The sequence below is a fragment of the Myxocyprinus asiaticus genome, chromosome 36 (genome assembly GCF_019703515.2).
Source record: "Myxocyprinus asiaticus isolate MX2 ecotype Aquarium Trade chromosome 36, UBuf_Myxa_2, whole genome shotgun sequence".
NCBI classification, from domain to species: domain Eukaryota; kingdom Metazoa; phylum Chordata; class Actinopteri; order Cypriniformes; family Catostomidae; genus Myxocyprinus; species Myxocyprinus asiaticus.
This window is the reverse complement of record NC_059379.1, coordinates 436,274-460,000: the sequence shown is the minus strand read 5'-3', so window position 1 is coordinate 460,000 and position 23,727 is coordinate 436,274. Positions and strand designations below refer to the sequence as shown.

The following is a 23,727-nucleotide window of genomic DNA, read 5'->3' as shown; positions in this document are numbered from 1 at the left end:
TGCATGTTTGTTGGGCAGATGACATCATACACTGTATATTTCTTGATTCTGGAATGATTGTGAGCTTTTTAGAGTGACATCACTGAACCAAGCCATCAGTAGCTGGGTTTTCATCCACGTATCTATAGGAGCATTTATTTTTTTTTCCTCCCCAATTTGGAATGCCCAATTCCCAATGTGCTTTTAAATCCTCGTGGTCGCATAGTGACTCGCCTCAATCCGGGTGGCGGAGGACGAATCTCAGTTGCCTCCGCGTCTGAGACCGTCAACCCGCGCATCTTATCACGTGGCTTGTTGAGCGCGTTGCCACGGAGACATAGCGCGTGTGGAGGCTTCACGCCATCCACCGCGGCATCCACGCTCAACTCACCATGCACCCCACTGAGAGCGAGAACCACATTATAGTGACCACGATGAGGTTACCCCATGTGACTATACCCTCCCTAGGAACCGGGCCAATATGGTTGCTTAGGAGACCTGGCTGGAGTCACTCAGCACACCCTGGATTCAAACTAGTGAACTCCAGGTGTGATAGCCAGTGTCTTTTACCACTGAGCTACACAGGCCCCCTTTATAGGAGCATTTTTGGATATTGCATAAAAACTACTGGATGGAAACTCCAAGATGTGAATGAAAGCTCCAAAATGTGCATTAAAAACGCATACGCTCACTTGAGGTGGATGCATTTTTTATTTGATGAGAATAAATGTGCATAAACTATGGTGGAAACACATTTACAGAATAAACTCCTACTCAGTTTATTAGAAATACAGGATGCAGCGGGGGCCTGGGTATCTCAGCGAGTATTGACGATGACTATCATCTCTGGAGTAGTGAGTTTGAATCCAGGGTGTGCTGAGTGACTCCAGACAGGTCTCCTAATCACCCAAATTGGCCCGGTTGCTAGGGAGGGTAGAGTCACATGGGGTAACCTCCTTGTGGTCGCTATAATGTGGTTCTCACTCTTGGTGGGGCGTGTGGTGAGTTGTGCGTGGATGCCGTGGAGAATAGCGTGAAGCCTCCACATGCACTACGTCTCCGCGGTAACGCGCTCAACAAGCCACGTAATAAGATGCGCGGATTGACGGTCTCAGACGTGGAGACAACTGAGATTCGTCCTTAACCACCTGGATTGAGGCGAGTCACTACGCCACCATGAGGACTCAGAGCGCATTGGGAATTGGGCATGCCAAATTGGGTAGAAAAAGAAATACAAGATGTGCATCAAAAAATGTCATGCGACTGAATAATTTGTTCATACCCGGACAAACCAGTGGATCAATCATTGCATCTGAAATGTTTCTCTGGTCATCATGAAATAACAGTGTCCTGAAAATACAAAGCCCGTATAGAGTTTGAAGAGAAAAAGAAGTCGAATACAAACTTGAACTGTGCCGAAGACAGGTCTATTGTCACTTTTGAAAAATATCTTATAGATCTGCATGGCAAAGACATAAGGAAGGAGAAACGCACACACATAGCACTCCCAGAACTGTGTGACGCGCTGTCGCTCCCAGACATGAGATAAAGTTCTTCACAGTGTTTTGTGTGCGTGTTCTAAACCACAAGTTTTATATATATAAAAGAGTCACAGTGGCTACAATTCATCCAAAAGTAAAGATTTTGTTCTTTTGAATACATGGAATGGAAACGCTGCTTTCCTATAAATTAAATTCCCAACTTGGATGGATCAGCATGGCAAACAAACAGTCTGGGACATTGAGCATAAAAAACCATTACTCAACAAAGTTATCTGCAATGATTTTAAGCTTTTGTATACAAACTAATAAATCAATAGACTGAACATGAACTTAATTTTAAAGTGCTACAAGATTTGTACATTTTCTCAAGAAAAGGCTAACCCCCAAGTCTCTGTGATATTCTGGTCTCTGGTTCCACAGAAGAAAGAAAGTCATATGGATTTTGAACAACATAAGGGTATTCAATGACTATTGTTTTTACAAACACCCCTAATAACAGTTTTCACAGTGCACGTCGAGTATTAGGACCTTAGCTCAGATCTGTGTATGAGGATTAACACTTATTGACTGTGTCCTAACACACTTTAAAACGCATGTCGCCCATTGACCCTGAACACCACCCCTTTTATATTCCAATCATAGTCAGATTTAAGTCCCCCCATGCCCTCCAGACAGCAGTGGACAGGATGAGAAGAGAGTCTGAGTATATGTCGCAGAGGACAGTGGAATTAAGTCGGTTTTATTTGGACTAATCTCTGTTGCTGTAGTGGCCAGAACCCCATTGGATTAGAGTAACCCCTCCTCCACTGCACTGTCCCTGTGGTTCCCCTCTTTTTACATCTTCTTTGCCCTGTGATATTGTTCTCCTAATAATCCCACTGTGATGGCTGTGAGCACAAACCCAAATCATCCTGTGTGTAGAGGAACAGAGATGTGTTTTCCTGCTGTTTATTTGGTAAGTTTTTGTTTGTTCGTTGTGTTACTGAGCTGTTGTGTCCTGTTCTTCCTCTCTTCCACTTGCTTATTTTTCCAGGGTTAAATTATTCAGGATTACCTGCCAGTATGAAGTCACATGATAGCGTGACCTCGAGTGAGTCAAAAAATGTCTGCAGGAGATCAGGTGAATGTTGCCTTCCCTCGCACACCTTCACAGGGAAACATGAGATGTGAAATCAGACACCTGCCTTTTTCCCCTCCTCACAACTGTCCTCTCCTCTTTCCTCACCGTGCCTGCATTGACTGTCCATTTGGCTTGTAGTCTCTGTAGCGTTATCACGTTTGGATAGAGTGAGGAATTGCATTCAAACTCCAAAAGATATTCAGGACCTTCGGAAGCCACATTAAGGTTTGGTTGACGTTGACAGGAAATGGCCTGCATCTACTGAAACAGCCAGCAATCTCCTCAGGAACTTCATGGCTGTTCGAGGCACCGTTCCTCCTCCGGATTACTACCCCTTTGATATCGCTCTATCTGCCCAGCCACCTGAAGATCTGCAGGGCTTTTATAAGGGAAACCAGCACATGCTGAGCAGATCTGGCTCTTATTATGGCCTGGCCACAGGAGGGGTCAGGTCTGCTTGGGATCAAGGGCAAGCTAGGGCGACTACTCCTGCTCTTGCGCCCGGCCCTCCACCCCCTCCACCTCCTCCCCCGCCCTCGGCTCATGAGATCAGCCGTTTGTACAGGGATTCTCTGGCCGTCAAGATGATCCAAGACAGTCAGTGTATTCGCAGCAGAGCTGTCTCACCTGCTTGCTTCGGCTACGAGTCTGCAAGATATTCAGCCGAACAGGCCTCTCTAGGTGCCCACTCTGTTTACGGTGACGTCAACGGTTTTCCTCTAGAGTCCTGTCAGCCACCCTCCACCTGTATCTTGATGGATCCCACAGCTTCAGTCATGGATGGGACTCTTTCTCGAGGGACTACAGCTTATAACTCCGTAGCGATGCAGAGGATGCCCTATGACCCCACTTATGATCCAAGCACAGGTATGGTGACTGCTACACCGGCTCCACTGACTGCCAATATGCCCACCCATCACCCTTCGGCAGGTGCAACCGTAGACCCAAAGAGAACCGTGGATCCAGGGTTCCTGGCTCTGCTGCACTCTGAGGGTCTTTCGGAAAGCACCATAACCCTTCTTCTCCAGCAGGGCTTCGATTCCACTGCCATGCTTGCCATGATGGAAGACCACGATGTCCGCGCTGTGGCACCAAACCTGGGCCAGGCGCGTGTACTGTTTCGAGTTGTTCTTAATTGTAAGACTGGTGCGACGGGTGCCACAGCCATGCGAGGTCGTTCTAACAGCTTAAGCCACCGCAGTGATCTCTACATGGAGCCTCAGGCCCTCGGCATGGATGCCCATCTCATGCAGCAGCCTCCCAGTGTCCTGCAGTCCGTCTCCCCCAGAATGGGAGAGTTTATGGGTTGCCGGCCAAGCAGCGCTCCCTCTCAGCATCTGCTTGAAACCACAGCATACCCTGCGGTACGCTCAGTCAGTCCAGGCGGTTATGGCACCGCGCTACCACAAACACGTCCCCTGTCTTTATACAACACCCACAGTGGCCTCACCATGTCCGGTTTGCCAGCTCAACAGCAGCCCATAGCTCCAGCCACGCCTGGGGCAGCACCCAAGACCTTCTCCAGCAGTTACACTCCCATGGAGCTGATGAAGCGCCCACCAAACCTGCCTGCTCTTTCTCCAGCACAAAGCCCCCATCACAGCCCTCAGTTACTGCGGAAAGGAGCAACTGTGGAGACTGCTGTCCTTCCGGCATCTTCTGCCCATCAGCCTCAAACCATTAATCCAAACAACAAACAGACCCGTCGAACTGGACCACCCGTTATCGTATCCACCATGGCTTCTCCCGAAACAAGTAATGACCCCAACCTTCTGTCCTCTCTACCTGTCATTACTTCTCTTTTGGTTGTGGCAGCTAGATTTACCTTCATGAGATTAGTTCTTGTGAATTTTTAGAAAGGATTTCTAAGTTTACTTTTTCTTTGGTGTAGCTTTGCATTTGTTCTTCCAATTTTTTTCGTTTAAAGTCATTCCCTGCTCTTATGTTTGTATGTACAGTATGAGTGATGTAGAAAGTGAATGTCATCAAGCAAAATATGTCGGAGGCTGTTCAAATGTTTTCATTTTACACATTCTAAAACATCCTATTCAAAGTCCTCCCAACAGTAAACATTGATATTGGATGTGCTAAGCGGATTTGGCTAAGAGGTCTGTTTTTAGGCCGCAAGACTATTTATATGCCCGTTCAAGGGATGTTTTGCATGTGCTTGTTGGATTCGGTGTTTGTGGTCCCATCTGAACTTTTTGAATGTCTTGAATAGACTCCATTTCATATACATATAGGAAAGCTCTTTACGAAGAAGCTTTAACCTGTTAATCTGGGCCTCCTTTTTAAGCAAAATCTACTTGGATTGATCTGCTCATGGGATTTTAGTCCTTTTTAATTCATCATGATCGTAGATAATGCCCTCCAAAGAATTATGAACATGTTATAAACGTTGTCACTAAAATAACTAGTATCTATCTGTGTGTCTGTGTGTGTGTGTGTTACAGTTTTATTTGAACATTGTACCTAACTGCAGGTCTTAGAGTCTGAAATCTCATTAAGGTTAATTGGATATAGAAAGACAGTCCTCTTGAGAGCTGTAGTGTCTCTCGATTAAAGGGAGATATAAATACTGTGTGGCTAGAAAATTCACTTTAACAGCTTGACGTCACTTTTTAGGCTTTTGGTGAGAGGTTACATTTGTGGCTATGAGTTTCCCTTCCTTTCTTCCTTCCATCCTTCCTCTTGATTTTTTTCTTCCTTCCTTACCTTTTTTCTTTCTCTATCCTTTCCCTTCCTTTTCTTTCTTTCTTCCTTCGTTCCTTCCTTTTAAATTCTTTCATTCCTTTCCTTCCTTGCCTTTTTCTTTCTCCTTCCTTGCTTACTTCCTCTTGCTTTTCCTTCCTTTCTTCCTTACTTCCTCTTGCTTTTCCTTCCTTTCTTCCTTCCTCTTGCTTTTTTATTTCTTTCCTTCCTTCATTCCATCCTCTTGCTTTTTTATTTCCTTCCTCCTTTTCTTCCTCTTTTTTCTTCCTTCTTTCCTTCCTTGCTTTTTTATTTCTTTCCTTTCGCTTCTTTCTTTACTTCCTCTTGCTTTTTTCTTCCTTCCTCCTTGATTTTTTCTTTCCTTCTTTTAAAGTCTTTCCTTCTTGCTTTTTTCTTTTAATTTCCTTCTTTTCTTCCTCTTGCTTTTTTCTTTATCTATCCTTTCCCTTCCTTTCTTTTTTTCTTTCTTCATTCCTTCCTGCCTTCCTTCAGGTTGATCATTTGTGTGTATCTGTCATTTACTGCTCTTGTAATACTGGACGACTGCTGCTACTTGTTACCATGCGTACACCTTAACTGTCTGTTGCTAGGCAACCTGAGGTGACGTTGTAATCACAGAGATTTGGGGACAACTGACATATATTTGTGTGCATGTTTGTTTATAAACACAAATAATAATGATTCCATGTCCAAGATAATGAGTAACTAATTAGCAAATGCATTCTTTAAATCAATACTCAGTTTGTGTGTGTGTGGGAGGTGCTCTGCGTTGGCTGTCGGTAGTCTTGCACTCTCTCGGTTGGTTGGTTTCATAAGTAGTTTTTTAACGGTGGAGTTAAACAGAGCAGCGTCTTCAGTTCACCGACAGACACCTACTAACCAATCTGACCGCAGCACATCCTGTCGTCCACACACGCCACGATGGAGCTCGCCGCAGGTCAGTGACACATGGAGCTGATGATGTAGAGTGAGTGACACACGTGACTCGCTGTCGGATCATCTGATTACACTGAGACACAAACGAGAACACCTGTGGCTGCAGTGTATTATGAGTAGTGAAGACATGCATGGAAGGTTAATTAGCTTATATCGTGAGGGATGTAGAGAGACAATAGCAGTAAACGATTAAAGACGTGTGTGTGGGCAGGTTTAAGTGGTTTACAAGGACTTTTTAGGTTATAAACTGGTAATTACAAGGGTATTATACTATAAATGTGGTTTATGGACATTTCTAGTGTCCCCTTAATTCTAATCTTTTAAAAAACATACTAAATGATGTTTTATTGAAAATGTAAAAATGCAGAAAGTTTTTTGTGAGGGTTAGGTTTAGGGGTAGGGTTAGGGTTAGGGGATAGAATCTATAGTTTATACAGTATAAAAATCATTATGTCTATGGAGAGTCCTCATAATGATAGCTGCACCAACATGTGTGTGTGAGTGTGTGTGTGTGTGTGTGAGTGTGTTTGTGAGTGTGTGTGTGTTTGTGAATGTGCGTGTGTGTGTTTATGAGTGTGCGTGTGTGTTTATGAGTGTGCGTGTGTGTGTGTGTGTGTGTGTGTGTGTGTGTGTGTGTGTGTGTGTGTGTGTGTGTGTGTTATGGATGTCAGACTGAATAATTAATGTGTTGTAAATGAAAGAGCTCCTGGATATTGAATATCCTCACAGACTATGCGTCGCCCTCTTCTGCTCTTTTATTTTCATTTTGGGTTTTAAATGAGATTTTTGTCTCTTTCTCTCTATGAACGGTTACAGTTCACTTGATTTTCCTTCCTCTTATACAGTGATCCCAAAAAGTGTTTTGAAACTTCAGTCACACGTCAAACTTATTTATTTAAAGACATTTCATTTCAAGCAAACCATTTGACAAAAAGAGGTTTGTTAGGTTTAATATCCAGAAGTAGATTTAGTGTTGAAAATCAAGACAAAAAGATATTTGGACATTAAGTCACACTTCAAAATATTAAAGCAAGTGTCATGTTGCTCAAATGCAGCTCATGCTTTTCTCAGAGCAAACTTAAGTGCATGTATGAAGTCACACCACTAAAGTTTCTCTTTCTGCAGGTATCAGACCTCAGATCATGAACGGTCCTCTTCATCCTCGTCCTCTGATCGCTCTGTTGGACGGTCGTGACTGTACGGTTGAGATGCCCATACTGAAAGATCTGGCCACTGTAGCGTTCTGTGATGCCCAGTCCACACAAGAGATACATGAGAAGGTGAATGCACACTTGAAAACTGAAAAGCTGTACTTTGAAGTGTGTGTTCTGTTTGCTGGTTGGGCTGATTTGTCATGTGCTTTGTGTGTTTCAGGTGTTAAATGAAGCTGTTGGCGCTCTGTTGTATCACACCATCACACTCACACGAGAAGATCTGGAGAAGTTTAAAGCTCTCAGAATTGTTATACGCATCGGCAGCGGATATGATAATATAGACATTAAAGCTGCTGGAGAGCTCGGTACAAAACCACAACACACAGACACAAACACACTCCCCAAATTTCACAAATCTCTTGCACGAGGTTAGAGGAGGAGATATTTAGCATCAGTCACTATTCACATTCATTGTATTGATTTTTGTGTGAGCTGTCCCTTTAAAAACAAAGATATTAAGGCATGATTTTCTGTAGAGGTGTTTTGAAATAATGTGTATTGTGAAAAGTGCTCTACATATACAAATGTCTGTGTGTGTGTGTGTGTGTGTGTGTGTGTGTGTGTGTGTGTGTGTGCGTGCGTGCGTGCGTGCAGGTATTGCGGTGTGTAATATTCCTTCTGCAACGGTGGAGGAAACGGCCGACTCGACTCTGTGCCACATTCTGAACCTCTACCGGAGGAACACGTGGCTGTATCAGGCGCTGCGAGAGGGAACGCGTGTTCAGAGTGTCGAGCATATCCGTGAGGTGGCGTCAGGAGCTGCACGCATCCGTGGAGAAACACTCGGACTCATCGGCTTCGGTTAGACATACTGATAAACACCTGTGTGCGTGTGTATGTGTGTGTGTGTTACATTCTGCCATCAGAAGGTAAATGATTATGGCACATGGTTACTACATGGATACAGCATACTGTATTAAAACCATGGTTTCCATAAAAAAAAAAAAAAAACAGGGTTACTTTTCATAATTACTACAATATTACTATAGTAAAACCTTGAGTTCCTGTAAAAACTATGCTTACTGTCTGCAATATTAATATTAATATAGTAAAAACATAGTTAAACTATGGTATTTGTATAGTGAATCCATAGTAACCACAAAATTATGATTTTTATTACCATAGTTTTTGATTTCCTGTTTTATCACTATGGATACGAATATCATGGTTGCAATATGGTTACTGTAGTAAATTTAGTGCGAGGAAACGCAAAGGTATGGGAGCCTCTTACCCCAGGTGTGGGAGCCTCTTACCCCAGGTGTGGGAGCCTCTTACCCCAAGTGTGGGAGCCTTTTACCCCAGGTGTGGGAGCCTTTTACCCCAGGTGTGGGAGCCTTTTACCCCAGGTGTGGGAGCCTTTTACCCCAGGTGTGGGAGCCTTTTACCCCAGGTGTGGGAGCCTTTTACCCCAGGTGTGGGAGCCTCTTACCCCAGGTGTGGGAGCCTCTTACCCCAGGTGTGGGAGCCTCTTACCCCAGGTGTGGGAGCCTCTTACCCCAAGTGTGGGAGCCTCTTACCCCAGGTGTGGGAGCCTTTTACCCCAGGTGTGGGAGCCTCTTACCCCAGGTGTGGGAGCCTCTTACCCCAGGTGTGGGAGCCTCTTACCCCAGGTGTGGGAGCCTTTTACCCCAAGTGTGGGAATCTCTTACCCCAAGTGTGGGAATCTCTTACCCCACGTGTGGGGGCCTTTTACCCCACGTGTGGGGGCCTTTTACAACAAGTGTGGGAGCCTTTTACCCCAAGTGTGGGAATCTCTTACCCCAAGTGTGGGAATCTCTTACCCCACGTGTGGGGGGCCTTTTACAACAAGTGTGGGAGCCTTTTACCCCAGGTGTGGGGGCCTTTTACCCCAGGTGTGGGGGCCTTTTACCCCAGGTGTGGGGGCCTCTTACCCCAGGTGTGGGGGCCTCTTACCCCAGGTGTGGGGTAGTGTTGATTTTTTTCCAATCTTGATACACTTTGTGACCATACAAAAGCACATTTTCCTTAAGGTGTGCCTTTGTCCCTTTTGTACCCTAAATAATCATTAATGTTGGGCTATAACTATACCCTCAGAACGGTCACAGGGTCACAGTTCAGTTAGACATAACTTAATCCTGTGGTAAAAATGACAGCTGATCTTTCTATGAATCACTTCTTTACTACATAAAATTCTGGTAACAGGGCTGTGAATTTAAGATCGTCCCTTACTGACGAACAAAACACATCGGATCAAGTAATAAAGATAGGAGACTTTCCTGAATGATTGATGTTTTGACCAGTCTTTTTAAAAATATATTATTGTTTCATTATTTCAACATATACTGTATGTATATATATATATGTTGATAATGGACACTAAATGCAGCTGACCCTGTGTGTGTTTGTGGCAGGTCGTTTGGGTCAGGCGGTCGCTGTGAGGGCAAAAGTGTTCGGCTTCAATGTGATCTTTTACGACCCATACCTGCAGGACGGACTGGAGCGATCGCTGGGCGTTCAGCGCGTGTACACACTGCAGGATCTGCTGTACCAGAGTGACTGTGTGTCTCTACACTGTAACCTTAATGAACATAATCATCACCTCATTAACGACTTCACCATTAAACAGGTACCACACACACACACACACACACATGAATCATTCTACTGAATGAGTTCTTTTGAATGATGTGATCAAACTGATTAAAGTGTTTATCACTCTGTGTAAATGAGAATGCTGATGACAGTGTTTATACATCACAGTTTGACATGGTCTATATAACCTAATTGAAAACACACTAAAATGTATTTTTCTACAAACATGATGCATAAAATGTCTTGCAAGGACTTCCGGAAATACTATCAAGTGATGACCACATGAAATAAACAATTTGAGGTATAAATATATACACGCCCCATTGAGAGCGAGAACCACTAATCACGACCACGAGGAGGTTACCCCATGTGACTCTACCCTCCCTAGCAACCGGGCCAATTTGATTGCTTAGGAGACCTGGCTGGAGTCACTCGGCACACCCTGGATTCAAACTCACGACTCCAGGTGTGATAGTCAGCGTCAATACTCGCTGAGATACCCAGATCATTTCATGGGGTCTTTAGCGAAATGTTTATTTAACTGGTTAATTGAAACAAAGATGTGTCTTCCCAGTGTGGAGAAACTGGGTCATTACACCCATCTGAGTGTGCGTGTGTGTGTGTGTGTTAGATGCGTCAGGGTGCGTTCCTGGTGAACACCGCTCGGGGAGGTCTGGTAGATGAGAAAGCTCTTACTCAGGCTCTGAAGGAGGGCAGAATACGAGGAGCCGCTCTCGACGTTCATGAGACTGAACCCTTCAGGTGACTTTTACAGTAACACACTTCATTAACGGAATATTCTGGGCTGTTTTCAAACGTGAGCATTTCTGACATGCTGTCCATTTACCATGGACGACAATTTTGCCTCGTAACTGATTCTATCACACTAGTCTCATGCTAACACGTGTGGCGTGAGTATTTTTGAGTTACTTTTCAAACAGTTTATTCCTGGTGTTGTACACTTACCCTGTAGTGTAGCATACTGTCAAGAAGTTTTCTACACACTGAGTTAATGGACTGCACGTCACAGAGCTGACGCTGAACAACGTTCATTTAACATGGTAACACTGTTCTGTTTTGCTGTGTGTAGTTTTGCGCAGGGTCCTCTTAAAGACGCCCCAAATCTGATCTGCACTCCACATACGGCCTGGTACAGTGAACAAGCGTCTCTAGAGATGAGAGAAGCTGCGGCCACAGAGATACGCAGAGCCATCACAGGTATAGTTTCATCTAGTTCAGTGGGTGTCACAGGTCTGTTCTGATCAGAAAAACAATGCCAAATGCAAATAATAAAATGCAACCAATCTTGTGTAGTTAAGATAGCAAATAAACAAGCTTATAAACTTTGTCACTTGGTACTTTGGATTATCTAAAATTTGTCCCAGTGTTCCATGTGCTGCTGAATCAACACATCTACTGTTGTTACAAAGTTACAAAACTGTCCATGTTCCTATTCAGTCATGTTCATAATGTTGCATGTGGTATGGCCTGAGCAATGCTATGGAATATTATATTTTAATGTTTGATATTTTTGTTTACTTTAGTACAATAACCCAGGGGCTTTTCAAATTGCACCAACTCCCTAGGGGGCACATAAACTCCACCGGCTGCCCTATGCGAGAGACGCAATAAAACTCTCGTTACTGTTCATAATTACAGTGCAAGCGTGTGACAATGGAGCGATCTTGTTGTTTTATTTTTATTGTTGCTTTAATCAGCACAACATGACAACCAAACTATCCAATTGAGAACCAAAAAGAGAAATTAAATTAAAAAATAACTTACAAAAGGGTATATCGAAAGTGCATAAGGCTATATAAAGCATATCAAATTAAGATTTACAAGGCTTTTAAAGTTATTACTCTTTTGGGCTTTACAGTTTTTACTCCTGTTAACGTATTAAAATAATAATTATTTCTATTTTGAAGTGTGTAAAATTTGATTTCTGTAATGACCATTTACATTTATGAATATGAATTTATAATATACCATGCTTTTTGTTAAATTGTACTATGAAAATAAAATACAACATCCTCTTTCTTAAAATGCATATCAATACCCGTATTCATCCTAATAAAATATTCAAAATCACACCAGAACATTTTTGTATAGATAGGTGTACAACGCTTTCAATTTCAATGTTAAAAAAAGCACATTTTACATCGGTGTCTTTAGTAAATCTTGCAATAACCTGTTTAACAGGGTAAATCCTGTGAATAATCTTAAAGAGCACCTATTATGGTTTTTAAACGTGCCTAATTTTGTTTTAAAGGTCTCACACAATAGATTTACATGCATCCAAGGTCTAAAAAACACTTTAATTTGCTCATAATTTAAATTGCAGCATTACCTTTTTCCCCCAGTGTCTCAAACGACTCGTTCAATGATCCGTTCTAAAGGATTCATTCTAAACTCCTCCTTTCAGAGAGCATACTCTGCTCTGATTGGTCAGATGTCCCAGTCTGTTGTGATTGGTCTACCGCTTAGTGTAGTGTTTGAGGGCGGGTCAAAGCTGTTCGCGAGCAGCCAATGAAGACCAGAGGCGGGGCTTTTGTTACCAAATTACGTAGGTTAGTACAGGAAGTAAGTCTGGAATTACTAACGACTCGTTTCAGGTGTTCAGAATCGGTTCTTTCTTTTGGGAGTCAATAACTCCGTTTGTCGTGCACTTTGATTTTTGAAACTTTGCAGACTTTTTTACACTCACAAACAGCTATATAACACACTACATGAAAGGTCATATTTGAAAAAACATAATAGCTGCTCTTTAAACGAGACCTCACGAGTCTTATTGGTCACACAATATCATCTTGTGATTTTAAAAGTTTCTTCCCAATTAATATTTTGAAATTGTGAATTCCAAAAACGTTTGGCTGAGGGAAGTGTGAAATTTGGACAGATCTTCCTAATATAGCTGTTATTAATTTTTTATCTGTAATACTTATACCTACAATCTTGTTGCTTTTTGGCATCATGTGACCTTTAAAGGTGCAGTATGTAAGATTCAGAAACTCTTGTTATTAGTGACACCTGTGGCCGTTAAGTGAACTGCAGCCTGTTGCTCGCGCTCGTGCACACACTCCATAGGGACTCGAGCGAGCATTGGCCAAGACGTAACATACAAAGAGACTGAACGTGATTCACCAGCATCATGCTGACAGATGAGGAAGCATAATTAAAATGACACAGTTATGACTGTTTTACTACAAACTTTGAGACTGTATATTATATTTGACTCTCCAGTGCTGGAACAGGGCTCATATAAAGTGTGGATATAGGTCTGACTATGTGAGACTGTAGTTTGAAGTAATCACTTTTCTTTGCATGATACATTGACTGCATTTATACGATAGCCTATGTCGGCGTTAGATAGCTAGCCAGCTTTATCAATAGCTGTTAGCTAAATTTGGTGGATGATTATAAATATGTTGACAATTCAGTATTGATGTGATTCCATCACAACTGTCATTTTGATATATCGATGCGCTAGATTTCAGCTGTTCATTTTCAGTGCATTTTGTCAACTAAAAACTGGTTAGCACTGACTCGAACTCTTAAAGAGATAGTTGACCCAAAAAGAAAATTCTGTCATCACTTATTACTAACCTTTATGTTTTTGCAAACCCATATGACTTTCTTTCATCTGTGGAACTCAAAAGGAGATGTTCGGCAAACTGTCTCAGTCACCATTCACTTCCATTTTATGGAAAAGAGATGAATGAAAGTGAATGGTGACTGGGACTAAAATTCTTCCTAACATCTACTTTTATGTTCCACAGAAGAGAGAAATTTCCAATAGCTTGGAACAACATGAGGTAATCATGACAGGACTATCATTTGAACTACCCAAAATGTTGGGACAGTCGAGTGTTTACCACTGTGAAACATCACAATTTCTTCTAATAACACTTAAGTGTTTGGGCACTGAAGACACGAGATTGCAATTGTACGGGGCCTTTGTTGCTTTATTGTACACTTCATAATGCGCCACACATTCTCAATTGGAGACATCAGGACTGCAGGCAGGACAATCTAGCATCCCAACTCTCTGCTTATGCTGCCATGCACTTGTAATCCGGGCAGGATGTGGTTTGGTGTTGTCCTGCTGGAAAACCACTTCTGAATGCGTGTGATGTCCGATACGTCAGACGTCACTGTCTTAAAAAACTAAATTTTTCTGTAATGGATATCATGACATGGGCTCAGAAATACTTTGGTAAAACTTTGTTAGTCAACACCAATCACTGCTGCATCCACAGATGCAAGTTAAGACTTAACTATGTAAAGGAGAAGCCATACATCAACACTGTCTAGAAGCGCTGCTGACTTCTCTGGGCTCGGTCTCATATGAGATGTAAAGTAGAACAGTGGAATCGTGTTTTGTGGACCGATGTGTCCACATTTCAAATAGTTTTCCAGGCCAAAGAGGAAAGGAGCATTCAAGCTGTTATCAGTGTCAGGTCCACAAGCTGTCTGTCATGTTATGAGGCTGTGCCAGTGTCCATGGGATGGGCAACTCGCACATCTGTGAGGGCAGCATTAATGCAGAAAGAAATGTACTCATTTTGGAGCAACATATGCTGCCGTCCAGACACTGTCTTTTCCAGGGATGTCCCTGCATTTTCAAGCAGGACAACAGCAAAGCACATACTGCTTGGATTACAAGTGCATGGCTGTGTGTGTAGAGAGTGGGTGCTAGACTGTCCTGCCAACGGTCCTGACCTGTCTTTATTTGAGAATGTGCGGCGCATTATGAAGTGCACAGTACGGCAACGAGGGGCCCCGTGAAATTGTGCAGTGAAAGACCTGTATAATGGATGAACTGGGGAAAATTCTGCTTGCTAAACTTAACAAACTTGTGTCTTCAGTGCCCAAACGCTTAATAAGTGTTATTAGAATGGGGTCTGGGTATCTCAGCGAGTATTGACACTGACTATCACACCTGGAGTCGTGAGTTTGAATCCAGGGCGTGCTGAGTGACTCCAGCCAGGTCTCCTAAGCAACCAAATTGGCCCGGTTGCTAGGGAGGGTAGAGTCACATGGGGTAACCTCCTCGTGGTCGCTATAATGTGGTTTTCGCTCTCGGTGGGGCGTGTGGTGAGTTGTGTGTGGATGCCGCGGAGAATAGCGTGAAGCCTCCACATGCGCTACGTCTCCGCGGCAACGCGCTCAACAAGTCACGTGATAAGATGTGCGGATTGACGGTCTCGGATGCGGAGGCAACTGAGATTCGTCCTCCACCACCCAGATTGAGGCGAGTCACTACGCCACCACGAGGACTTGGAGCGCATTGGGAATTCCAAATTAAGTGTTATTAGAAGAAATGGTGATTTTACACAGTGGTAAAAACTCAACTGTCCCAACTATTTTAGAGCGTGTTGCAATCTTCTGATTTGTAATGAGTGTATTTAAAATAATAATAATAATAATTTCACAAGGTAAAACATATAAATTGTTGTTGTAGCACTTTCAATATACTGTAACAGGTTGAATAGAATTTAGAAATCACTCCTTTTAGTTTTTTGGAATTGGGTTTGAATTTGTTTAAAGGATTTGCCATGAACAACAATATAAATGTAAGTCAGACACAATTGCATGCCTTGCTTGGAAACGTGACTGAAGAGAGATAATGTAGGTAGGCTGTATACTTTAAAAATAAATAAATAAATAAATGTTGTCGTGAAGGGAACCTGGTGTTCCACAGAAGCAAAACTTGCATGTTAGAGTGTCTAAAAGGAAAACAGAGTTAACTGCTTTTACCTGTACTGCATCCTTTAAAGTTCTTTTAATAAGGGAACAGGACATGTAAATAAGTACACATTCTGTGTCTCTGTGGGGTCAGAGCTGCTTTTAGGAGTTAGCATGAAATCAAGTGAACAAAAAGGAGAGAGAGGTTAAGCCTATTGCACACTGCAGAAAGTTCTTTATTACTTCTAGATTTGACTTATTTTCCAATAAAAATGTCCAAAAATAATTTAAAACAAGGTACATTTACTTGAGGAGCTACACTGCACAACATATTCAGATTTGTTTTAAGTATAAACAAGTAAAAAAAAAAAAAATGGATACATTGAAAAGTGATATTGAAAGTATTGACAAATTGTTACCAGTAATATTTCTATTCAGCTTAAAGAATAAAGTTATCTTCACACATTGAATATTACAGAATGTTACATTAATTATCCAAGAGGCCTTCATCATGATGGATGATTAAATGTGGTTTTAATTGGTGCTTGATTTGAAACAAAAGTTGTTTGAAAGTTGTTGAATCTGGTGTTCATAAATGACTGTGAATCCTGTCTTTATAATAACACGCTGACTGTTTTTCTCACACATTGTAAATGGATCTGTATACAGGATAATATACAGATGCCTATTTATATTTTAGTAAGGTGTCCCTCACAAAGGACATATCTTAGGGTCCTTGGCATCAAAACAAAGTCCTGCAATAAACAGGGTCGTAAAGTAAAACAGATCCTGTGTGTGTGTGTGTGTGTGTGTGTGTGTGTGTGTGTGTGTGTCAGGTCGTATTCCAGACAGTTTGAGGAACTGTGTTAATAAAGAGTTCTTTGTGACGTCGGGTCCGTGGGGTGTGATGGAGCAGCAGGGCGTTCATTCTGAGCTCAACGGTGCCGCCTACAGGTATAATCAAACATGTTTGATTTTCATTTGTACATTTTTGTTTTACCACAATCCCAATAACATGATGTTTTGAAAGACAAGAATTCTCATGAATACTTAAAGCTTAAAGTTACATGCCATTGTGTGTGTGTGTGTGTGTGTGTCTGTGTCTGTGTGTGTGTCTGTGTCTGTGTGTGTGTGTGTGTCTGTGTCTGTGTGTGTGTGTGTCTGTGTGTGTGTTTCTGTGAGTGTGTGTGTGTCTGTGTCTGTGAGTGTGTGTGTGTCTGTGTCTGTGTGTGTGTCTGTCTGTGAGCGTGTGTGTGTGTGTGTGTGTCTGTGTGTGTGTGTGTCTGTGTGTGTGTGTGTCTGTGTGTGTGTGTGTGTCTGTGTCTGTGTGTGTCTGTGTCTGTGTGTGTCTGTGTCTGTGTGTGTCTGTGTCTGTGAGTGTGTCTGTGAGTGTGTCTGTGTGTGTTTCTGTGAGTGTGTCTGTGTCTGTGAGTGTGTGTGTGTGTGTGTGTGTGTCTGTGTCTGTCTGTGTCTGTGAGTGTGTCTGTGAGTGTGTCTGTGTCTGTGTGTGTTTCTGTGAGTGTGTCTGTGTCTGTGAGTGTGTGTGTGTGTGTGTGTGTGTGTCTGTGAGTGTGTGTGTGTGTCTGTGTGTGTGTTTCTGTGAGTGTGTGTGTTTCTGTGAGTGTGTGTGTGTCTGTGAGTGTGTCTGTGTCTGTGAGTGTGTCTGTGTCTGTGAGTGTGTCTGTGTCTGTGTGTGTTTCTGTGAGTGTGTGTGTGTCTGTGTCTGTGAGTGTGTGTGTGTGTGTCTGTGTGTGTGTTTCTGTGAGTGTGTGTGTGTCTGTGAGTGTGTGTGTGTGTGTCTGTGAGTGTGTGTGTGTGTGTGTGTCTGTGTGTGTGTTTCTGTGAGTGTCTGTGTTTCTGTGTGTGTCTGTGTGTGTCTGTGTGTCTGTGAGTGTGTCTGTGTCTGTGAGTGTGTGTGTGTTTCTGTGAGTGTGTGTGTGTCTGTGTGTGTCTGTGTCTGTGTGTGTGTGTGTGTCTGTGAGCGTGTCTGAGCGTATCTGTGTGTGCTAGCTAATGAGGCCAGTGGTAAGCTCTACCCCAGACAGTCACATGACACAAGTTTAACTCTGAGCTCTGCCCCCATCTGCTTCTCTCACACAGCCAAGTCAACCAATGACTGCAAGCCATCACAACAAGATCCGCACCCCCAAGACAAATTCAATGCCTAAATGAAGAGCAGGTAAATACTGAAGAACATAAGACACCTGTCTCTCTCTACCTGTCTCTCTCTTTTGCTGACCTTAAGTCCCTTTATATGCTTCTGTACACCCCTGACCTTTGACCCCTGATGGACACACCTAGTAGTTTTAATAGAAATGTTAATAATGTCCATTTTAATTTTGGTTAATTTCATTTTTGTGTTTGACTTTCTTCTGCAGAACAAAAATGAAGATTTTTAGGAGAATATTTCAGCTCTGTAGGTCCATACAATGCAAGTGAATGGTGACCATAACTTTGAAGCTCCAAAAAGCACATAAAGGCAGCATAAAAGTAATCCATAAAACTCCAGTGGTTTAATCCATGTCTTCAGAAGTGATATGATAGGTGTGAGTGAGAAACTGATCAATATTTAAGTCCTTTTTTACTATAAATTCTCCTCCCTGACCAGTAGGTGGCAATATGCATGAAGAATATGAATCGCCAAAAACAGAAGAAGAAGAATATGGAAGTGAAAGTAGAAAATATTGATCTGTTTCTCACCCACACCTATCATATCAATTCAGAAGACATGGATTAAACCACTGGAGTCTTACGGATTACTTTTATGCTGCCTTTATGTGCTTTTTGAAGCTTTGAGCTTTAAAGTTCTGATCACCATTCACTTGCATTTTAAGGTGCTACCGAGCTGAAATATTTTCCTATTTTTCTTCAAATGTGTTCAGCAGAAGAAAGTCATACACATCTGGGATATCATGAGGATTTAAAAGTAATTAAGTTGCATGAGTGTCAGTAACTGTAATCTGATTACACAAATTTAGAATGTAATGCGTTACACTACTTTTTAACTGAACAGTAATTATTACTTTGTAATCAGAGTACACCGATTACTGAATGAATGTTACATTCATTTTGAATGAATGAATTACTGGTTCTGACCTGTGTCTGCCCTCTGCTGTAGGTTCCCATCAGATGTGGCTGGAGTGGCACCAGAGGGCGTTCCAGCGGGTTTGGAGGGTCTGGTGCCAGTACTGCACTCGGGCAACCAGCAGTGTTAAATGCTGTCCCCAAACCAGCAGAGACCACCTCACAGAGCATTAGCATTAGCATCAAAACACAAACCCAGAGAACTGTGATCCAACAGGAACTTGTTTTAGAGGGAAATCTCTGCCTCTTTTATTTGATGATTTTCCTTTTTACTGTTTTGGAGGAAACTGATGTTTTATTCATGCGACTGCAGCACAGAGGCTCCGCCCCTCCACTATCATTGGAAAATAAACTTGCCATGCTGAATGGACCACACCCACTTTATTTTCCTGTTAGTTTGCAGTGTGTCTTTTTTGAAAGAGTTTTTTTTCCTTCTTTCATCTCTTAAGTGTGAATAATTGACTTTAAAAACGGTTTTGAAAAATAATTTAATAAACACATCAGACAATGACTACAGTGACCTGCTCCAGGCCACGCCCACTGATCCATCCAACACAATGATTGACAGCGCAGTGCTCTTCTCTGATTGGCCAAGGAGTGTTACATCAAACTAAACATTTCTCACGTGTGCGTGTTTTATTTGCATACCCGTTCATCAAACTGTGACGTGTATAAATGTAGATTTTAAATACGGTTCTCTTCTGGTTCAGCAGATGACAACAGCTTCATCCTGCTGTACGACTCAGGAAAATCACAGTCACGATTCCCGCTGAAATTTTGTGACAAAATAGACTCTGAAGTGTTTTGACTGAATTAAGATGATCTTTATATTTTCTCTTGTGCAGTCCTGTTTCACTGACGTTAGTATTTTTATAAGACAACACATGCTCTCGTGGTTTTGATGTTTCAAACTGAAAATGTAAAGTTTTTGCAGGTCTGGTAGGATTTTATTGGCTAGATAAACTGTTACTGTAAACAACAGTCGTGTGTGACTCTCATGATCCGTGTCTTTTATTTGGTTCTATTGAACGTGTTTGTCAGAAAGAGAGAAACTCTCCGTTGGGAGTTTTATTTGTTTCTTTAGTGTTTATTTGTATTTGTTCCACTTCAAATAAAACGTGCGGTTTTGAGGTTCAGAGTGTTTGTATAGTTTTTATGGATTTTAAAAATAGTTTGATGAAATTCATATTTCATGCGAACTACTCTCCTTCTGGCTAAAGTCACCTCTGTTAAGCTAATCTGTCTAAAGTGTTTGGTAAAATGTTTAGTTTTTTTTTTAGGTACATTAAACTTAAACACTTAAAGCTTTAAAGGAATATTCCGGGTTCAATACAAGTTCAGCTCAATCGACAGCATTTGTGTCATAATGTTGATTACCACAACATTTATTTCGACTCGTCCCTCCTTTTCTTTAAATGTGTGTTCCAGTGAGACACTTACAATGGAAGTCAATGGGGTCAATAATCTGTAAACATTAAAATACTCACTGTTTCAAAAGTATAGACACAAGACGTAAACAATATGTGTGTTAACATAATTTTACTGTGATAAAATCACTCACTAATGTTGTGGAAAAATGTTGAAGATTATTTTCCTCTTGGCAAGAAAACTCTCAGATGACAAAATTAATATTTTATTGAGCAGCTAATAAACCTGAGAAGGCCAGCTGTCCGTTCTGGCTTCACTGTTCTACATTTCCAACTTTTTACACTTCTGAATCCATAAATCAATCAACCTGATTATCTCCAACCAGTGAACTTGCATCTTACATCAGCTCGCCACCATTATTTCTTAGACCATCTGACTTCTTTTAAATGGTGGAAACCTAGCAACATATCTAATTTTTTTTTTAAAGAACATTTATTTTTAGTGTACATTTCAAACAAACAAAATAACACAATTAACCATCATGAGTGTGTTTTTGTTCTGTTGGCTGAGCATGTTTCACACGTGTTTTTTCTCATTATAGTGTCACATGTACAAATCTCTAGTTTATAATGCTCGCTAATACTTTTATTTCTATGATTAATATTGAAAATATACCTTACTAACTGCATCTGTGGAAAGTTATAGACAATGTTACAACTTCGTTGCCATGACGATGTAACACCATAAACCCTAAACGCCTGAAATAATGATTTAACTTCACAGCTCAAATAATCCACAAGTTTTAACAGGAGAATTCATTATAAAATTATAAACTTCACATTTCTGCCTTTAAACCCCCCCCCCCCCCAAAAAAAACTGACCCCATTGACTTCCATTGTAAGTGTCTCACTGGAACACACATTTGTTTTTTTATAATAAAAGGAGGAACGAGTTAAAATTAATTTTTTGTGGTGATCAACATTATGACACAAATGCTGCTGATTGAGATTAACTTGTGCACAGTAATATTCCTTAAAATGCATCAAACTAATCACTGACAATATACCCCTGGAACACCTGATTTGACTTTCTCACCTTTGTCATCTGTCGTGAGTTTGCATCCCTGAATGATACAAATCGGCTCAGCTGACTCGCTGAACTGCAGGTGAAGTCTGATTTGAAATGAGCCGAGAGTCGTTTTTGTGTTACGTTTATTTAGAAAGGAATGTTAAAAATGCTAATGTTGTCAGTCATGATCAGGTTATCGCTTCTCTCACTCTATCGAGTTGATCAATCTGACATTAATGTAACACTTTCCAGTTTTGTCCTTGAAGGGCCACTGTAGAACTACAAGCAGGTTGCAGGTGTTTATTATGATCAGTCACAGTTTGAATCATTTCAGAGTAAAAACAGTTGACTAGTTACTCGCTGCTAATCGATTATCTCAGCTGGAAATCTACAAGCAAGACGAAGATCGTTCATGTCACTGTAGAAGACAACACAACACGGATTAAGACCGGATGAGGGAGTAAGTTTTTATTTCCACCACACACACACACTCTCAAACATGCACACAAACTCACACACACACTCACACAGAGGTTTAATCCATGTCTTCAGAAGTAATATGATAGGTGTGGCTGTTTTGTTTTTCTTGCCACAGGTCACTGGGGGCTTAAAGACATTGTCATGATTTCACAAACACACTTGGGGACTTTATTTTACAGTGCATCCGGAAAGTATTCACAGCGCTTCACTTTTTCCACATTTTGTTATGTTACAGCCTTATTCCAAAATGGATTAAATTCATTATTTTCCTCAAAATACTACAAACAATACCCCATAATGACAACCTGAAAGAAGTTTGTTTGAAATCTTTGCAAATTTATAAAAATAAAATAAAATAAAATAAAAAATCACATGTACATAAGTATTCACAGCCTTTGCTCAATACTTTGTTGAAGCACCTTTGGCACCAATTACAGCCTCAAGTCTTTTTGAGTATGATGCTACAAGCTTGGCACACCTATTTTTGGGCAGTTTCTCCCATTCTTCTTTGCAGGACCTCTCAAGCTCCATCAGGTTGGATGGGGAGCGTCGGTGCACAGCCATTTTCAGATCTCTCCAGAGATGTTCAATTGGGTTCAAGTCTGGGCTCTGTCTGGGCCACTCAAGGACATTCACAGAGTTGTCCCATAGCCACTCCTTTGTTATCTTGGCTGTGTGCTTAGGGTCATTGTCCTGTTGGAAGATGAACCTTCGACCCAGTCTGAGGTCCAGAGCGCTCTGGAGCAGGTTTTCATCAAGGATGTCTCTGTACATTGCTGCATTCATCTTTCCCTCGATCCTGACTAGTCTCCCAGTTCCTGCCACTGAAAAACATCCCCACAGCATGATGCTGCCACCACCATGCTTCACTGTAGGGATGGTATTGGCCAGGTGATGAGCGGTGCCTGGTTTCCTCCAGACATGACGCTTGCCATTCAGGCCAAAGAGTTCAATCTTTGTTTCTCATGGTCTGAGAGTCCTTCAGGTGCCTTTTGGCAAACTCCAGGCGGGCTGTCATGTGCCTTTTACTGAGGAGTGGCTTCCGTCTGGCCACTCTACCATACAGGCCTGATTGGTGGAGTGCTGCAGAGATGGTTGTTCTTCTGGAAGGTTCTCCTCTCTCCACAGAGAAATGCTGGAGCTCTGTCAGAGTGACCATCGGGTTCTTGGTCACCTCCCTGACTAAGGCCCTTCTCCCCCGATCGCTCAGTTTGGCCAGGCGGCCAGCTCTAGGAAGAGTCCTGGTGGTTCCAAACTTCTTCCATTTACGGATGATGGAGGCCACTGTGCTCATTGGGACCTTCAATGCTGCAGAAATGTTTCTGTACCCTTCCCCAGATCTGTGCCTCGATACAATTCTGTCTCGGAGGTCTACAGACAATTCCTTGGACTTCATGGCTTGGTTTGTGCTCTGACATGCACTGTTAACTGTGGGACCTTATATAGACAGGTGTGTGCCTTTCCAAATCATGTCCAATCAACTGAATTTACCACAGGTGGACTCCAATCAAGTTGTAGAAATATCTCAAGGATGATCAGTGGAAACAGGATGCACCTGAGCTCAATTTTGAGTGTCATGGCAAAGGCTGTGAATACTTATGTACATGTGATTTTTTTTTAATTTTATTTTTTTTGTATAAATTTGCAAAGATTTCAAACAAACTACTTTCACGTTGTCATTATGGGGTATTGTTTGTAGAATTTTGAGGAAAATAATGAATTTAATCCATTTTGGAATAAGGCTGTAACATAACAAAATGTGGAAAAAGTGAAGCGCTGTGAATACTTTCCGGATGCACTGTATTAAGACATGACTTTCTGTAAAGTTGCTTTGAAACGGCGTGTATTGTAAGAAGCGTTAAAATGATTTGAATTGACCAGTGTAATAACAAAGATGATTCTTTAAGTTCACAGTATTGATTATTTGTCTCTCATGTCTATCAAATCCATTTGTGAAATGCAATGAAAGAAATATGACTGGCTGGTAAATATTTTCATCATTTCAAACCTGCTAGACTTTTTC

At 41.7% G+C, this 23,727-nt stretch overlaps 1 protein-coding gene across 4 annotated transcripts in view; it reads left to right on the top strand.

Annotated features, from left to right (window-relative positions):
* Window positions 1-19,918, top strand: part of ctbp2l (C-terminal binding protein 2, like) — a 53,668-nt gene extending 33,750 nt beyond the window's left edge. The window contains exons 1-10 of one of the 4 annotated variants that reach the window (XR_007894813.1): window positions 2,485-4,356; window positions 7,375-7,529; window positions 7,624-7,768; window positions 8,058-8,264; window positions 9,836-10,050; window positions 10,648-10,778; window positions 11,107-11,234; window positions 16,541-16,658; window positions 17,805-17,883; window positions 18,823-19,918. Coding sequence is in view for 1 of the 4 variants with exons in the window: in XM_051673596.1 (XP_051529556.1) it covers window positions 2,895-4,356; window positions 7,375-7,529; window positions 7,624-7,768; window positions 8,058-8,264; window positions 9,836-10,050; window positions 10,648-10,778; window positions 11,107-11,234; window positions 16,541-16,658; window positions 18,823-18,919 (2,658 nt within the window). In the remaining 3 variants the exon portion in view is untranslated. Of the gene's footprint in view, window positions 1-2,482; window positions 4,357-5,698; window positions 6,251-7,374; window positions 7,530-7,623; window positions 7,769-8,057; window positions 8,265-9,835; window positions 10,051-10,647; window positions 10,779-11,106; window positions 11,235-16,540; window positions 16,659-17,804; window positions 17,884-18,822 lie in introns of those variants that run through there. The other 3 variants (XR_007894815.1, XR_007894814.1, XM_051673596.1) reach the window with 3 other exon arrangements.
* The last annotated feature ends 3,809 nt before the right edge of the window (window positions 19,919-23,727 follow it).